This window comes from Leptonychotes weddellii, chromosome 10, assembly GCF_054177405.1.
Source record: "Leptonychotes weddellii isolate Sample4059 chromosome 10, ASM5417740v2, whole genome shotgun sequence".
NCBI classification, from domain to species: domain Eukaryota; kingdom Metazoa; phylum Chordata; class Mammalia; order Carnivora; family Phocidae; genus Leptonychotes; species Leptonychotes weddellii.
The window spans coordinates 68,690,020-68,708,406 of NC_138378.1; the positions used below are offsets into that span (position 1 = coordinate 68,690,020).

At 44.5% G+C, this 18,387-nt stretch overlaps 1 protein-coding gene across 1 annotated transcript; it reads left to right on the top strand.

The window, feature by feature from the left end:
* The first annotated feature begins 284 nt into the window (after positions 1-284).
* AHSA2P (activator of HSP90 ATPase homolog 2) lies at positions 285-17,466 on the top strand. The gene is given in 10 exon segments (XM_081833592.1): positions 285-463; positions 1,843-2,033; positions 11,792-11,877; positions 13,868-13,886; positions 13,889-13,975; positions 14,985-15,073; positions 15,793-15,903; positions 16,303-16,408; positions 17,101-17,145; positions 17,299-17,466. Coding segments are annotated over 10 exon segments (981 nt in total). The 5' UTR covers positions 285-383; the 3' UTR covers position 17,466.
* Positions 17,467-18,387: the final 921 nt, after the last annotated feature.

An 18,387-nucleotide genomic window follows, 5' to 3' on the forward strand; every position in this document is an offset into this window, starting at 1 on the left:
GACCCCTGCACTTGCGAGTCCCGCCGCAGGCCCGGACTCCCGGATTGCGCCCCTCCCCAGCCGCGCGTCTCGGACGCCTTTCCCCCCGTCAGGCCCGCCTGCCGGATCCCGCAGCCCCGCGCCGACCTTTGCGGCCTCCCGGCCTCTCCGGCCCCCTCCCCCCGCGACCCTGCCTCTCGGAGCCCTGGTCCGGCTCCCGCTCCTTCCGCGCCCCGCAGCGGGGCGGGGCGGCGCGGGGCGGCGCGGGGGGCGGGGTTTTCTGGCACTTTCTGGGCGCCTGCGATCCCAGGCTCGGAGGCCGGAAACGTCGCTACGGAGCCGCACTGCAGCCCGCGTCGCGGCCCTTCCTTGCCGTCAGCCGAGGCCGCGCCGCCAGCGCAGACATGGCCAAGTGGGGCCAGGGGGATCCGCGCTGGATCGTGGAAGAGCGGGAGGACGGGACCAACGTGAACAACTGGCACGGGTGCGGCCGGGCGGGGGCCGGGGCTTTCGGGCCTCCTCCCTCCCGAGCGTTGGGCGGAACGGTGGGGCCCCTCTGCGAGCAGCCGGCTCCCCGTGTGCTGCGGGGTGCGGTGGCCCGGCCTCTCCGGCGCTCCCTCTGTGGGGCGGGGCCTGCACAGGTGCAGAGGATTCCCTCCTCCACCAGCGGCTCAAAGAGCGGCTGTGATTAGCCTCAGCGGAGTCTGGAGACCGGGGGTGGGGGTGGGGGGGCTTATCTGCATTGGCTGTGGGACTTCAGTTTCCTCCTATTGAAAGTTGGTCTGGGCCCCATGAATGGTATCTGCCTGGCCTCTTCAACTTTGACAGTCTGTGACCTTAAGAGCTCCCCTCCCCCCCCTTGATGTTTCTGGAAGTTAAAAGGAGCTAGTAGTGTGTGTGTGTCGGTCTGTATGTAGTGAATTTGGATCTCAACACGATGGGCCTCGGGTGAGCCCTGCCTTCCTTCTAGGAGTTTGAACCGTTGCACATCGTTTTTGTGTGGCATGTGGAACGTGGGCGATTTCTGCCTCCCTCGCTCCCGCACAGTTTCAGGAAGTGATGCAGCATCACTGAGGGTACACTGTGGTGCCTCAAGGCCGTCAAGCCGAAGTTGGGGCGGGTCCGGGGCAGAGTAAAGCCGTCAGCCTGGGGGCGGCTTGTTGAGGGAGCCCTGGCCTCTCCTTTCCCCGGCATTGTCGCCGCGGACACATCAGGGGCTTCTCTCACCTCATTTCCACTCGCTAAAATGGGAACATTTATTTGGGAAGATTGCATGAGATAATATATGCACTTGATAATGTGTCTTGTTTTGATTAAAATTAAAACTTTTTGTACGGCCCAGGCTTTGCCCATCCATTTTCCAGTGGGTGGGATTGCTAGGCCCCCTTTCCCCCAGAATAAGCCAGTGTTTTTTTTTTTTTGTTTTTTAAAGATTTTATTTATTTATTTGAGAGAGAGAGAATGAGAGACAGAGAGCATGAGAGGGAGGAGGGTCAGAGGGAGAAGCAGACGCCCCGCTGAGCAGGGAGCCCGATGCGGGACTCGATCCCGGGACTCCACGATCATGACCTGAGCCGAAGGCAGTCGCTTAACCAACTGAGCCACCCAGGCGCCCCCAAGCCAGTGTTTTTAAGACAAAACACTACATAGTGGATAATAATATCTTAAGGAACTGAGCAGGAATATTAAAAGATATCTGGTAGAAATCTGGTTGAACTTTGAGGGTGGCAGGGCTCTTAGGGCTGCCTGAGAGGCAGTGGGCTGATCTGGGCTGGTCCGGGCATTACCCCCACGCCCCAGACTGGGCATGCGGCTACTAGCTGGGGCCTCCACTCACGGCTCTGCCCTTCTGGTCCCTGGCAGGACAGAGCGGGATGCTACCCGCTGGTCCAAGGGGAAGCTCCGTGACCTCCTGGTGGGCATCGTCGTGGAGAACGAGGCTGGCCGCGTTGAGATCAGTGAGCTGAAGCAGGTGGAAGGTGAGGCTTCTTGCAGCAGCCACAAAGGAAAGCTGATTTTCTTCTATGAGTGGAACATCAGGCTGAGCTGGAAAGGTAACGGGGCGCTCAGGGCACAGCTAGGAGCTGGAGGCAGCCTTGGGGCAGAGTCAGCTGGTGTAGTATTCATTCCTTCAGTAGATATTTTTAGAACTCCTGATGGGGCCTAGCACTCACTAGCCCCTGGATTTGGTGTGTGTAGTTCCAGACATCCTTCTGTCATGTAGAGTGCCTTGTCTAGCAAGCCCAGGGGCTTCCCTTTCTCCCAGCACTCATTGCTTAGAGCCCTTTGATTTTAGCAGCACTCTTGTCTGCCAGGCACTTGTGAGCCCTAGAGTTTTCTGGAGCTGCCGGAGCACTCTTTCCCTAGACAGCTGCCTGCTGACTCTTCTGGGTCCTTCTGCTCTTTGTCCTGAGTGAAGCCACCTGTCTCTATCCTCTAAAAATTGCAGGTCCCTTCTTTGAACTGTCTCTCTTCCTGCTTTCTTTTCCCCCAAAGCACTGATATTTGGTATCTTTATATGGTTACTTAAATATATTACTATTCTGGTTCCCTTCCCAACCCCATTCATCAGGGCAGGGATGATTTTTTTTTTTAAACACAGGTTTATTGAGATCTAATTCACATACCATACAGCTCACCTGTTTGAAGTATACAGGTCAGTGGTTTTCAGTGCGCTCACAGAGTTGTGCAGCTCCCACTACAGTCCGTTTCAGAACATTTTCACCACTCACAAAACCCTGTACCCAGTAGCAGTCACTCCACAGTCTTTGGCAACCACTAATCTGTTTTCTATTTCTGTGGATGGATTTGCCTATTTCCTATCATCTATCTCTATAGATGGATTTGCCTATTCTGGGCGTTTCATATAAATGGAATCATAGAGTATGTGGTCTTTTGTGACTGGCTCCTTTTTTAAAAATTTTAATTCCAGTCTAGTTAACGTAAGTGTTAAATTAGTTTCAGGTGTACAATACTGTGATTCAACAATTCCATACGTCACCCGGTGCTCATCATGATAAGAGTACTCTTTAATCCCCTTCACCTGTTTCATCCATCCCTCCCACCCACCTCCCTTATGGTAACCATTAGTTCTCTGGAGTTAAAAGAGTCTTTTTTTTTTTTTAAGATTTTATTTATGTATTTTACAGAGAGAGAGAGACAGTGAGAGCGGGAACACAGCAGGGGGAGTGGGAAAGGGAGAAGCAGGCTTCCCGCGGAGCAGGAAGGACCCTGGGATCATGACCTGAGCTGAAGGCAGACGCTTAACGACTGAGCCACCCAGGTGCCCCAAGAGCCGCCTTTTTTTTTGGCTTCTCTCCTTTTTTTCCCCTTTGTTCATTTGTTTTGTTTCTTAAATTCCACATATAAGTGAGATCATATGGTATTTGTCTTTCTCTGATTCATTTAGCTTAGCATTATATTCTCTAGCTTTGGCCGTGTCAGTGAAAATGGCAAAATTTCATTCTTTTTTTATGGCTGAGTAATACTCCATTCTATATGTGCAACATCTTTTTTATCCATTCATCTATCAGTGGGCACTTGGGCTGCTTCCGTAGTTTGGCTATTGTAAATAATGTTGCAATAACCATAGGGGTGCATATATCCTTCTGAATTAGCGTTTTCTTTTTTGGGGGGCGGTAAATAGCCAGTAGTGTGATTACTGGATCCTAAGGTGGTTCTATTTTTAATTTGTTGAGGAACCTCTGTACTGTCTTCCACAGTTGCTGCACCAGCTTGCATTCCCACCAACAGTGCAAGAGGGTTCCCATTTCTCCACATCCTCACCAACAGCTGTTGTTTCTTGTGTTTTTTATTTTAGCCATTTTGATAGGTGTGAGGTGATATCTCATTGTAGTTTTGATTTGTTTCCCTGATGGTAAGTGATGTTGAGCATCTTTTCATTTGTGTTGGCCATCTCTGTGTCGTCTTTGGAGAAATGTCTGTCCATGTCTTCTGCCCATTTTTTAAAATAATTAAATTTTTAAAAAGATTTTATTTATTAGAGAGCACGCACAAGCAGGGGGAGGGGCCAAGGGAGAGGGACAAGCAGACTCCCCACTGAGCAGAGCCCGACATGGGGTTCAATCCCAGGACCCTGAGATCAGGACCTGAGCTGAAGTCAGATGCTTAACCAACTGAGCCACCCAGGCACCCCTGTCTTCTATCCTTTTTTTTTTTTTTAAAGATTTTATTTTTTATTTATTTATTTGAGACAGAGAGAATGAGAGACAGCACGAGAGGGAGGAGGGTCAGAGGGAGAAGCAGACTCCCCGCTGAGTAGGGAGCCCGATGCGGGACTCGATCCCGGGACTCCAGGATCATGACCTGAGCCGAAGGCAGTCGCTCAACCAACTGAGCCACCCAGGCGCCCTTTCTACCCATTTTTAATTGGATTATTTATTTTTTTGGTGTTGAGTTGTATCAGTTCTTTTTTTTTTTTTTTTACTTACTTTTTTAAGTAAGCTGTAAACCCAACATGGGACTCAAACTCACAATCCCAAGATCAGAAGTCACAGGCTCTACCGACTGAGCCAGCCAGGCGCCCCAGTATAAGTTCTTTATATATTTTGTATACTAACCCTTTATCAGAGATGGCATTTGCAAATATCTTCTCCCAGTTAGTAGGTTGCCTTTTAGTTTTGTTGATTATTTCCTTTTCTGTGCAGAAGCTTTTTTTTTTTTTTTCAAGATTTTATTTATTTATTTGATAGAGCACAAGCAGGGGGAGTGGCAGGCAGAGGGAGAAGCAGGCTTCCCACAGAGCAGGAGGAGCCCGATGTGGGACTCGATCCCAGGACCCCGGGATCATGACCTGAGCCGAAGGCAGTCGCTTAACCAACCGAGCCACCCAGGCGCCCTGGAGGCTTTTTATATTGATGTAGTCCTTTTTTTTTTGAGCACATGGAGTTGGGGAGGGGCAGAAGGAATCCAAGAGAGACATTCCTGAGTGGGCTCCACACCCAGCGCAGAGCCCGAGGCCGGGCTGGATCCCGTGACCTGAGATCATGACCTGAGCCGAAATCAAGAGTCAGACCCTTAACTGACTGAGCCACCCAGTTACCCCTATTTTGATGTAGTTCTAATAGTTTATTTTTGCTTTTATTTCCCTTGCCTCAGGAGACAGATCTAGAAAAATGTTACTACGATGTGTGGCTGATGTCAGAGAAATTACTGCCTATGCTCTTCTAGGATTTTTATGTTTGAGGTCGCACATTTAGAGGACTGGCTCCTCTCACTTAGCGTAATGTTTTCAAGGTTCATCCATGTGGTAGCATGTTCCTATCCTTTTATGGTTGAATGATATTCTGTTGTACAGATAGAGCACGTTTTGTTTATCTGTTCATCAGTTGATGGACATTTGTGTTGTTTTCATTCTGTAGGTCATTTGGTCAGGTCCAGATTAGTGTCTGGAATGTTTTGTGCTTGTTGAAAGAGTAAGTTTCTCCTGTGATGCCTAGTTACCGGCTGGTCAACATTCTGTGCTCAGTGAATACTTGTTGAAATAATCATGGATGTGAAGAGAAAGGTGAAAAGGAAGAAGAGAGAGGGAGAGAGCTAATTCTAGAAGATTGTTAAAGTTTGGGCCTCTGCTCAGGAGTCTACTCCTTTCTTAAGAGTTGGGTCAGAGAGTCCCACAGTAAGCTGGCTGTGGGCCTCCACCCTGTTGGCCGCTTTGCTCGAGCCAGGCTTGGGCTCAGGGAGGTGCTCAGGAAGCATCAAAAAAAGTCCACTTCTGCCTTGGAAACTTCTGGCTAGGGGTTTGCTCTCATTTGCTCCCTCATTGTCTGCAGCTGGCTGGATCATAGGGTCTGGAACCTTCTACCCCACGCCACCCCCAGGACTGGGCTCTGAGGGTCCCAGGGAAGTTCATGGTCTCCCTCACCTCAAAGCAGCTGCAACCTCCTTTGGAAGGTAAGACCGAGCTATCCAAGACAGCAGCTAGAGGGCAGGCTGAATGGGGCCTGCCCTGACCACTTGGGCTTTCTCCTCTGGCAGTGAGTCCCAGAAGAGGCAAGTGGGCCCTCTGGAGAAGAGTCAACATTCTGGTTTTGTTTTTTTCCTTCTTTTTTTAATAAATTTTATTTTAATTTTCCCCCACCTTTATTGAGACACAATTGATTTAGAACATTGTATAAGGTTAAGGATGATTTTATATATATATATTTCCTATATATATATAGGAAATGATTACCATAGTAAGGTTATTTAACACATCCCTCACTTCATATAGTACAGTTTTCTGTGTATGTGGAGAACTTTTCAGATTTACTTTCTTAGCAACTTTCAAATATACAGGACAGTGTTGTTAACTGTAGTCATCAGGCCGTACATGACATCCTCCGAACTTACTCTTGTAACTGGAAGTTTGTACCTTTGTGTCCTCTGACCACCTTCCACATCACTGGCTCCCTGCAACCACCAATCTGCTCTGTCTCTAGGAGTTTGGTTTTTCTAGATTCCACATACAAATGAGATCATATAATTTTTGGCTTTGTCTGACTTATTTCACTTAGCATAATGCCCTCAAGGTCCATCCATCTTGTCCCAAATGGTGGGATTTCCTTCTTTTGTATGGCCGAATACTATACTTGTGTGTGTGTGTGTGTGTGTGTGTATCTACTACATTGTTTATCCGTCAGTGGACACGTAGGTTGTTTCCATGTCTTGACAACTGTAAACAATGCTGCAGTGAACATGAGGGTGCAGATGTCTCTTTGAGATGGTGATTTTATTAACTTTGGATAAATACCCAGAAGTGGGATTGCTGAATCATATGGTAGTTTTTCTTTAATTTTTGAGGAACTCCACAAAGTTTTCCACAGTGGCTGCACCGGTTCGCATTCCTGCCAAACAGTGCATGAGGGTTCCCTGTTCTCCACATCCTCGCCAACACCTGTTGTCTCTTTTTGATCTAGCCATTCCAGCAGGTGTGGGGTGATACGTCACTGTGACTTTGATTTCCCTGACACTTAGTGACGTTGAGCATCTTTTCATGTACCTGTCATCCATCTGAATATCTCCTTTGCATCAATGTCTATTTAGGTCGTTTGCCCATTTTTAATGGGATTATTTGGGGTTTTTTTGCTGTCAAGTTTTATGAGTTCCTTATATATTTTGGATATTAACTTCTTAGCAGATAAGGTTTGCAAATATTTTCTCCCATTCTGTAGGTCGCCCTTTCCTTTTGTTGAGTGATTGTTTTGCCTGCAGGAGCTTTTTAGTTTGATGTTTTGCTCTTGTTGCTTGTGCTTTTGGTGTCCCATCCAAAAATTATTGCCAAGACCAGTGTCAGGGAGCTTTTCTCCTCCTCCTAGTTTTATGGTTTCAGATCTTTAATCCACATTAAGTTAATTTTTATAAGTGATAGAAGATAGGGGTCCAGTTTCATTGTTTTGCATGTGAATATTAAGTTTTCCCAGTACCATTTAACGAAGAGACTACCTTTTACCCACTGAGTATTTTTGCCTCCCTTGTCAAATATTAGTTGATCATATATGTATGGGTTTATTTCTGGGCTCTTGATTCCATTCCATTGGTCTCTGTGTCTGTTTTTATGTCCATACCATACTGTTTTGATCACTGTAACTTTGTAGTAAAGTTTGAGATCAGGAATTGTGATGCCTCCAGCTTTGTTGTTCTTTCTCGGGATTGCTTTGGCTGTTGGGGGTGTTTTGTGGTTTCATGCAAATTTTAGATTGTTCTGTTTCTGTGAAAAATTCTATTGGCATTTTGAGAAGGACTGTATTGAATCTATAGATGCTAACTTTGGGCTTAGTTTGGTTTTTTTTCTAACTCTTTGAGACATAAAGTTAGGTTCTTTATTTGAAATCCTTTTTTTTTTCCTCGATGTATGTGCTCATTACTACAAACTTCCTGCTTAGAACTGCTTTTGCTGCATCCTGTAGGTTTTGGTGTGTTGTGTTTCTATTTTCATTTGTCTCAAGGTATTTTTAAAATTCCCCTTTTGATTTCTCTGAGCTATTTGTTGTTCAGGAATGTTTGTTTATTTCCATGTATTTGTGAGTTTTCCAGCTTTCCTCCTGTTACTGATTTCTAGTTTCATACCATTATGATTTGAAAAGATATTATAATTTCTGTATTTTTGAATTTGTTGAGACATGTTTTGTGTCCTAACATGATTTATCTTAGAAGATATTCCATGGATCCTTGAGAAGAATGTGTATTCTGTTGCTGTTTAATGGACTATTTTATATATGCCTGTGAAGTCCATTTGCTCTATAATGTTTAAATCTGCTGTTCCTTACTGATTTTTTTGTCTGGATAATCCATTGTTGATCGGGGGTATTAGAGTTCCCAACTATTGTATTGCTGCTTATTTCTCCTTTTTGTTCTGTTAGTATTTCCTTTACATATTTAGGTGCTTCAGTGTTGGGTACATAAATATTTACAATTGCTATATCTTCCTGATGAGTCAATCCCTTCAGCATTATATAATAACCTTCTTTTTTTTTTTTTAAAGATTTTATTTATTTGAGAGAGAGAATGAGAGAGAGCACATGAGAGGGGGCAGGGTCAGAGGGAGAAGCAGACTCCCCGCTGAGCAGGGAGCCTGATGCGGGACTCGATCCCGGGACTCCAGGATCATGACCTGAGCCGAAGGCAGTCGCTTAACCAACTGAGCCACCCAGGCGCCCATAATAACCTTCCTTAGTTTTTTTTTTTTTGACCATTTTTTATTAGTATTTTGTCTAATACAAGTATAGCTACTCCTGCTTTTTTTTTTTTTTTTGGTTACCATTTGCTTGAAATATCTTTTTCATCCCTTCACTCTCAGTTTATGTGTATCCTTTTAAAGCTAAAGTGAGTCTCTGTATTATAGGCAGCATATTGTTGGATCTTGTTTTTTGTTTTTTGTTTTTTTCCTATTTTAATCCATTCAGCCATTCTGTGTCTTTTGGAGAATGTAATCCATTTATGTTTACAGTAATTATTGATGGGTAAGAACTTACATTTGCCATTTTGTTAATTGTTTTCTCACTGTTTTGTAGATCCTGCGTTCCTTGCTTCCTCTCTTATCTTGATGGTCTGATGCCTTTTCGTGGTGGTATGCTTTGACTCCTTTATCATAATCTTTTGCGTACCTACTACAGTTTTCCTCAGGTGGTTACCCTGAGGCTTACATGGAATATATTTATAACATGCTATTTAAACTATTAACAACTTTGGTAGCATACAGAAATTTATACTTCTTCCCTCCTCAGATTTTAGGTTATTGATATTACAATTTGCATATTTTCATATTGTGTATCTAGTAACAAATTATTGTATTTATGGTTATTTTTAGTATGTTTTAACTTTTAAAGTAGAGTTGTAAGTGAATTATGCAACACCATTGCAATATTAGATGATCTAGGACTTTGTGTATTTACCATTACCAGTGGGTTTTACACATTCATATATTTTTATGATGCTAATTTCAAATAACATCTAGTTCAGTAATTCTTTCTTCTGCTTGGTCAGTTTAGCTGTTGAAGCTTTCTGTGTAATTCTTCAGTTCAGTCATTGTATTCAGCTCCAGGTTTTCTGTTGTGTTTCTTTGTGGTTTCTGTTTCTTTGTTGAATTTCTCATTTTGTTCTGCAGTTTCTCCTAATTTTGTTTGTCTATGTGTTCTTATAATTCACTAAACTTCTTTAAGAGATTTATTCTTAATTACTGGTCACATAGTTCGTGGATCTCTATTTCTTTAGGATCTGTTATTGGAGCTTTATTAGTTTCCTTTGGTGGTGTCATGTTTACCTGATTCTTCATGAGCCTTAATTCCTTGTTTTGGTATCTGCATATGTAAGTGATTTCCTTTTCCAGAATTTATAGGTTTGCTTCAGTAGGAAAAGACCTTCACCATTCAGCTTAATTTGGGTCACTTGGTGGGTCATCTAGTAGCATTTGTGGTGGGCAGAGCATGCTGTTGGGATCTCTAGTTGAGTGGGGCCACTGCTCATACTGTGGTCAGGGTTGGAGGTCGGGGCTCTCCTGGCTGGGCTCCTGTGTTCAAGCGGGGTCTGCTCCTTGGGCTCTGTGTTCAAGCAGGATTGCTGGGCATACTCCCCGATGGGGTGTAGCTGCTCGCTGTGCTCCATGGTCACATGGGGCCTCTATATGGGCCTTGCAGTTACCTCTGGTCAGGGGGTGGTCCCTGGATGTGTTCCCTGGAAGGGCAGTGCTACTGTTTGGACTCTATGATTGGGCAAGGCAATGGGTGGGTCTCCACCATTGCTCCTGGTTGGATGCGGTCTCAGGCTGTGCTCCCGGACCAGATGGTTCTGCTGGCTAGACTCTGTTCGGGTGGGGCCACAGGCAGGGCTTCATGATTGGACCTGGCCTCAGGCTGTGCTCTGTGATCAGACTGTGCCTTGAAGTTAGATAGGTCTGCAGGCTTCGAGATCAAGGAGCCACTGGCTATGCTCTGCTGTTGAGCAACATTGCTGGCCAGGCTCTCTGGTGGGGATGGGCCTCCAGCTGTATCCCACAGTTTGTTGGGGCTAGGGACTACGCTCTGTGTTTGGGTGGGGTCACTGTCTGGACAAAGCCAGAAGCTGTGTCTAGCATTTGGGCAGGTCTGTAGGCTGGGCTTTTCAAGGCTGCTTAGGGTTACTGTTTGGGCTCCCTCGTTCTGTGGGACCAGAGACTGTGCTCAACAATTGGGCAGGGCTGTTTGGCTTCCTGCCCAAGTAGGGCTGGAGGATGGGCTCAGTGGCTGCCCAGATTCTCTGGTCAGGCTTCCTGTATGGTCCGGATGATGGGAGGCTCCACCAGCAGTTGAGTGGGGCTGCAGATTTGCTTCCTTGCCTGGGTGGGGGCGGTAGAATGGGCTCCACAGCTGGTTTCAGTCCATTGACCAGGGACCCTAATCAGGCATAATCACCAGCTGAGCTCCCTAGCCACATAGGGCTGCCAGCTCAGCTCTGCAGAAGGGCAGAGTCACTGGCCAGGATCTTTGCTCATGCTCTGCTGTAGTAGGAACACGTTCCAACAAGATTTGAGTGTTGGTTATTTCAAGTCCTGCCCTGCTTCTGTCTGTCTGATTCCCAGTGGTTCCTGGGAGCTGAGACCCAGATGGGCCTTCTAGGAAGCATCCCCCAATGCTAGGGGACCTGGATGTTTTTCCACCTGAAGAAACCACAGCTCTGTGCTGGCAAGAGGGAGGGGTGATTTGGTCAGTTTTTATCACTTCTCCTACCCTTCTCATTTGGCCCTTTGTCTCTGGTCCATAAGGGTGCACTCTGGTATTTTCACAGTGGTGTCTCCTCTATGGATACCTGCTAGTTGGTCTTGTGAGGGGACCCGAAGTCAGGAATAACCTATGTTGCCATCTTGATGTCCCTGAAATCAGCACTTTGGTATTGAAAGAAATCCAGCTACGTGGAGTCCATGCACAACTTCCCCAAGCCATCACCTGTCTCCCCTCATGCTTTCCCTGATTAGACCTCACTGCCCCTTTCTGGCCTCCATCCTTTATGTGACTCCTCGTCAAGACAGCCCTTTATCCTGATTTGACCTGGTAAAGAATATTGGGGGAGGAAAACAAAAGCATTGGTTAAAGGCCCACTTCCTCCGACCTCATCCTTCCACCCAGCCCCTAGTTTTGTGTGCACTCTCATTGGCCAGGTTTTACCTCCACCTTCTTTGTTCGCTTACCTCTGTTGGGGGCTAGGAGAACTACCTGTGTGGTGGCAAAGCCTTGAGCCTGCCTTGTCATCCTCTGTGGTGGCACCCTGTGAGGGGGGGTGGGCAGTTTTGCATAAACCAGTTGTTACTTTGTGATTGAAGAACGTATTTTGTTCATTTTAGGTGTAATTAAAGAATCTGGCGCAAAGCACAAGGGATTGATTGAAATACTCAACCTTTCTGAAGAAAATGAAGTAGATGACACTGAGGTGAGGTATCTGCTAGTTTCTTTTGTATCCTCCCAAGCTTATGCTGTATAATATTGGGCATTTGAAAAACCGTTAATAGACTCTATGATTCCTTTGTGGTAGTTTTGGTGAATTGTGTAGGGTTTGTTTGCCAAAAAGGTGTGCTGTACTGTGGGAGGCAGTGTGGGGTGTGGAACGGAGCGGTGGAGGAAGAAGAGCAAGGCCCAGAAGCCCTAGACTGCCCCTCATCCCAGGTGTGGTGCCTGCGCAGGTTCATCTATGACTCCGGGCTGGTAGCAGGTAGATGTGACCGTGTACAGACTGGAGCGTGCTCAGGCAGATGCCCAGGTGGGTGAATGGGGTTTTGTTTCTGCCTTTTTTTTTTTTTAAAGATTTTATTTATTTGACAGAGACCGTGAGAGAGGGAACACAAGCAGGGGGAGTGGGAGAGGGAGAAGCAGGCTTCCCGCTGAGCAGGACCCTGAGATCATGACCTGAGCCGAAGGCAGACACTTAACCACTGAGCCACCCAGGCGTCCTGTTGCTGCATCTTTGCTGTTTCCCTTTAGTGGTGAAAATTCTCCGCTTTTAGCTGTCCTCTCTTTCAGTTATATTGCATGGTTTTTGGTAAACTAGTTAGTTGCCCATTGCTTTTAACTGGCTCTCCTAGCTCTCCTGAGAGGTGGAGCTTTGTGGAGCTCCCAGACTTTGTTTTCAGGGATTGCCCTCTTGAAGCTGAAAAACTTGGTTGGGGGTAGGGGGCGGGGGTGGGGGTGGGGACCATTTGTACCATTTGTCGATTTTCCAAACTAAGATAGTATGATAGAGGGTCTTTTTGATTTGTGAACCTACTTAAATGTGAATTCTTAACAAAGAGAGAAAAACTAAACCATACTGAGCTACTTGCCTATGACTGGCCTTTAGTAAAGGTTATCAAATGCCATAAAAGTGGGGCTGTGTCAGACCCATCTTTAGACGTGTGGTTGCCATATTTAAGGGCTGTGATTTCACTTCACTATATTCAGATCCAGCTGAAAAGTTTTTCATCAGCATATTAAACCGGCCTTTTAGATTCAACCCTTGGTGGCATTACAGGACATACTGGGACCCATGACCTGGGACCAGGCCCAGCTCAAGTGAATCATAGGAACACTAAATATTTCAAACCAACACCTCTTTTCATTCTGAGACTACCACAGACACATTCTCAAGAGCCAGAGCGGCATTCGGATGCTTCCCTCTTCCTGTCTGCCCCCTTCTCCCCTCCTTTCTTTCTTCCTTTCCCAATTTTCCTCCGCATCAACAAAGTGTAGCCCAAGGCCACGTTATTATGGAACTTGATTTTCCTAATTACACTGGCTTTGGGGTTCTAGACCAGCGCTGTTCAATAGAAATACAATACAAGCCACATATGGAATTTAAATTTTTCTAGTAGCCGTATTAAAAAAGTTAAAGAAACAGGTGAAATTAATTTTAATACTTTTATTTAACCAAATATATAAAAATACCATTTTAACATGTAATTAGTATCAAAATTAGAGATTATTTTACATTCTCTTTTTGTATTAATTCTTCAGAGTCTGTTGTGTATTATTTTACACTTCTAGCACATCTCAGATCAGACCAGCCACATTTCAAGTGCTCAATAGCCAAATGTGGCTAGTGGCTACTGTACTGGACAGCGCATTTCTAGACCCTGATAAAAGCCATGGGGTGACTATATCATCAATATAATACATACACATATACACATAACATTTTATAGGCAAATTAAGGGGTTCACATTTCTAAGAAGTCCACTCCAGATTTGGCCACCAACCCAGTCAATGGACCTGTGATTAAAAAACCCTTACAGCTTCTCAAAGTCTGTGAAGAAACCTGGTGCATCTCTCTTATATCCACTTCTTCCCCCTCCCCCAGCATCATAGCGCTTCTCCCAGCCATGTGTTCTGATGTTGTGAGAGTACATCAAACCAGATTTTCTTAGGGTTTGTATTTTTCTGATTTGTAGGTGAATGTGAGTAAAAAGGTGTGGATATACTGAAGGATCTTACGAAAACTGCAGGCACCGCCAAGGTCAGGGAGGCCCTTGGAGATTACCTGAAGGCACTTAAGACGGGTAAAGAAGGCAACCCTTGTGAACCAGAGGGTCCCTTTTCTATTTACGCAAGTTATGCTCTGTACTATGGTCTGGATTCCCAGGTTAGGGTGATGTCTGTTAAGGCTTCAGAAACAGCTTTTTATGCTGCAGGATAAATTGTAATCTGAAGGTTGAGAGCTAGTCATGAGTAAGACCACAATTAGTGACTATTGGTATTGTACACATCGCAAACTATTTTGCCTATGGAATTACTAAGAGTTTTCTGGAACGATACTTTATTCAGTTGTTTGTGTAATTTACTTGTTCAAGGTTTATCTTCGCTCCTAGAGTGTAAGCTCTAAGGGGGCATGGAAGGTGTGTGTCTTGTTCACTGCTATAGCTCCAGCTTCTGGCACAATGCCTGGCACATAGTAGGTGCTTATGAATAAATCTTTGTTGAATGAAGGAATGAAGGAATGAAAGATATTGCAGATAGAGTTGAGATTTACCTAGATCGTATCTACCCTGCGTAGAAGTGAGGTTATTGTCTTCTTCCCTAAATTAGTCACCTGCCAGGCAAAATGACCAGTGGGGCCTGAATGTCTGCACCTCATCCTTGGACTCTGTTACTGGAGTATCTAGGTGTTGCCTGGCCCACAGGCTTGAATACTGGAAGGCCAAGCTTTGTGAGGTGGTGGTGAAGCAATTAAGTGTCTGGATTTAACAGTAGGTGAAGGTCATAAAGCTAGTAGTTGTTTTATAAAATTGAGCTTTTTGGAAAACAATTTGAAAATACCACTCTTTTATCAAGAACTAAATAAAAGTGAAGCATTTGAAAAAAGAAAAGGCATTTGTTGCTATAGAACTCATGTTCATGAATTAATTTTGTATGTAAAAACACGCTATGGCCTTGAAATTCTCAATGATAAAGGAATTCTTTATAAATATCCATTCTCTTATTTTCTTGTAAGCTGTTTGGATTTTCTGCCTTACTGGTGCTGCTCAAAGAATTTTTTTTTTAAATCACTTCCTGTATGTTTCTTTTTAGAATTTACAGTGGGAATGATTTTACCAACGAAAGCCATGGCAACCCAGGAACCGACAGTTGAAAGGAAACTGAGTGAGAACACCTTGCAGGTATGTCCTCTGGGGCCAGTATGTAGGGAGGGAAAAGGAAGTGCTTAATGAGGATGCTTCAAAGCCCTAAATGATGAACTGTAAAGGTTAGTGAGGCCAGCCGGTTCATCCATCTTTGCATCCCTTGCCATTTTGAGGGGAAATGATGAAATAAAACTTCTATCCTTGATGGAAGGGAATATATAAACAGGGCTTCTTGTGGGATAAATATTGAATTTAGTTCAAGACCATGTTCCAAAGGCGGGTTCTTTGGTAGGAAACAGATTATAAAACCAGGCAACTTTGAGGTTCACCTACCGCAATGGAAAAACCTCTCCAGACTTTCAGATTGGGTGGTTTTAGGTCCCATCCTTGGCATCTGGTGTTGGGGAATTGACACCCTTTGGCCTTAAGTGCTATTGTCCTTCATCTTTATGCCCTCTGGGCCATTATGTACACGTCCAAGGAGGATTTGGGGCGTTAAGCGATGACCTGGGAGTGGAACAAAGTCGAAGAGCTCATAGGAACAATGAGCTCTGTTTCACAGTAACCAGGATTGGTGGTGTTAAAAGGCTTTTCGTGCTATTTCCATGTGTCTGGCAAAGGGTAGTGTGAAATTTGGGGACATTTTGGTATTTTATTAAGAGGGGAAGACTGAATTTTAAAATCTAAGTAGCTTGATCCCTGGCTTGCTAGTTAGTTAGCCTTTGGAACCTCTTCTCTTCTTGAGATCCAGGCAGGCTTCATCTCCAATGGGGTTGGGGGTAAGGATCCCCACCATGGCACTGCACATGACGGAACTCTTCGACGCCACTACAGAGCAACTGTACAGCGTCTTCACTGTGAAAGATGTAAGTAACTTCCCAAGCTAGGATCTTCAGTGCTGACACTGGGAGACAATGTGCCACCAAGAACGGGAGCTGGTTTTTCATTTCCCATATGGCCATGTTCTTACAACTGAAGCGATCTAGAATGGTGGTGATAGAAGTCTTTAGGATAACTTCTAAAAAATTCAAGGGGGTAGAAGATGGGCAGTTTGGGGAAACAGATCCACGTTTAGGAGATACATTACTGAGTTTTCTCCCTCTGAGGGAGAGGGAGAGAAAGCTCTACGTAAAAGCTACAGATTCAGAATTAGGAAAGGGGAAAAAAAAACCCAACTACCTTAATTGTTAATACTTTGCATTTAGGTTAAAAAGGTGATGGGGCACACTGGACTAACATGTCTGCTCTGTGTTTTGCTTGGTTAGTTGGTGCAAAAATTTTCTAAATCTCCTGCTGTATTAGAAGCTGAAAAGGGAGGGAAATTCCTAATGTTTGATGGGAACATCACCGGTGAATATATAGAATTGGTAAGTGATCTTTAGGGTTAAAAAGTAAGCTGGGACTGACTCTTCTGTTAATACTGCTTTTTTTTTTTAATTTTAGTAATTTCTACAGCCAGCATAGGGCTTGAACTCATGACCTCAAGATCAGGAGTCGCATGCTCTTCCCACTGAGCCAGCCAGGCGCCCCAGTATTGCTTTTTAAAATCCATGCTTTTTAAAAAAAACTTGCTTTGGTTTTTTATCTGGGCTCACAGAAACTGGAGAACATTATAAAGTTGGCTTTGAGAACATTATTAAGTATACTTGGTTGTAGAACAAATAAATGTTACACATACTAAGTAATGATAAAGATGAAGACTGAGTTTGCACAGTAATTGTGCTAATGCTTATGGTTTTAGAAGAAGGAAGTAGAATTCTTAACTCCTGCTGTACAAGTTTCACATTTTGGCCACCTAAAGCATAAATCACTAGGATCTGCGTTGCCTCAGCCCCGACATCAGTTCTGTAGGGGTTACCAATGTCACTGCACTTCTGTCCTCGAGGCTGGTGCTGTTAAGGACGTTTTGGCACGCAGGAACAGTGGATTTTCAGTGGCGCCGCTGTATGACCTGGAAGATGGGACTGTACCATTGGTTGTTCAGTACTTTTAGTGCTCAGGGATTTCCTGTATTGCTGGAAGTTGTAAAAGCTGTCTTAAGGGAATTTCCCCTTTGTTTTTAGTTGACAAAAAGATCATGAAATGGAGATGTAGGAACTGGCCAGAAGGTATGTTACTAGTATTCTTTGTTCTAAGAGTCTAGAAACACTCAGGCTTGCCCCCATGCTCCAGCCCCCGACACGCTGTAAAAAAAAAAGTAGTACTGTATGGACAGTTTTCCTTTTTGTAATGCAGTAATAAGCTTCTTATTTTCTTTCCAGAACACTATGCAACAGTTGCACTGAGTTTTGTGCCTACTCCAGGGCAAACTGAATTGCAGTTAGACTATACAGGCGTTCCTGTCTGTAAAGAAGAGAGCATGAAATTCTGTTGGCAGAAGCAGCATTTTGAAGAAATAAAAGGTTTACTACAGCTGACCAAACCCTAAATGGTTGAATTAGAAGATTTTTATGGGGTATTACTTTTTGTAAGCAGGAAAAGTGTCAAGTTTACCTCTTCCCCATTACTCCTTTTAAAAAAGAAAACACTCTTAATTTATACTGGGTGAAATCCATGAGCTTATACAGAATTCAAAGCACTGTTTGAATCTTTACTACTAGACTCTCATTGGGTTAAAAGTAGCAAGCAACCTGGAAAGTCAGTATTAACCTTACCTCCCATAGCTGCTCCTCTGGGAAGAGACTGAGCCTCTGAGGACAGATGGTTGCTGTTTCCCACTAAAGCTTGTCCTAGCAAGCTACTTTAGCTGTACTTTTAGTTCAGGCAGACAAAAAAATAAATGGCACGTTGATACTATTCCTTTATCTTACTTCAGGGTTTCTAAGGTCTGTAGCTCTTAGGTAGCAAAGCAGCAGCATGTCGCGTTCAGAAGCATGTGATGTGAGGTGCGTTGGGCCACGTCACGCGGCTGCTCCCCGCAGCAGATGTGCACTCCGGGCGGAGGCCTGAAAGGCTCTGGGGTAAGTGACTTTTCGGGCCGCCACTACCATGATGGAAGAGAATATAATGGAGAAGTGCTTCCCTCCCATTCACAGTTTTCTCATTACTTTCATCTGAGAAGACTAATGTAAACAAATGAAAAGTCATCACAATCCGTTTAATTAAGTGCACAGAATAGCAATCAGTCATGTCAATAAAAATAAAACAATTATTTTTACATCAAGTGTGCTTTATTTCCTCCACAGGTATTCTGTTAAATAAAGCACCATTTATATACTGCCAGGCCACAGCTAAAGAGGATTCTTTACAGAATCAAATTTCTTGTGGTTGTTCCGTATACAAGTAAACTTAATTTTGATAATAAGAACCACAGCGATCGGAGGCGATCTGCCTCTATTATAAGGTACAAA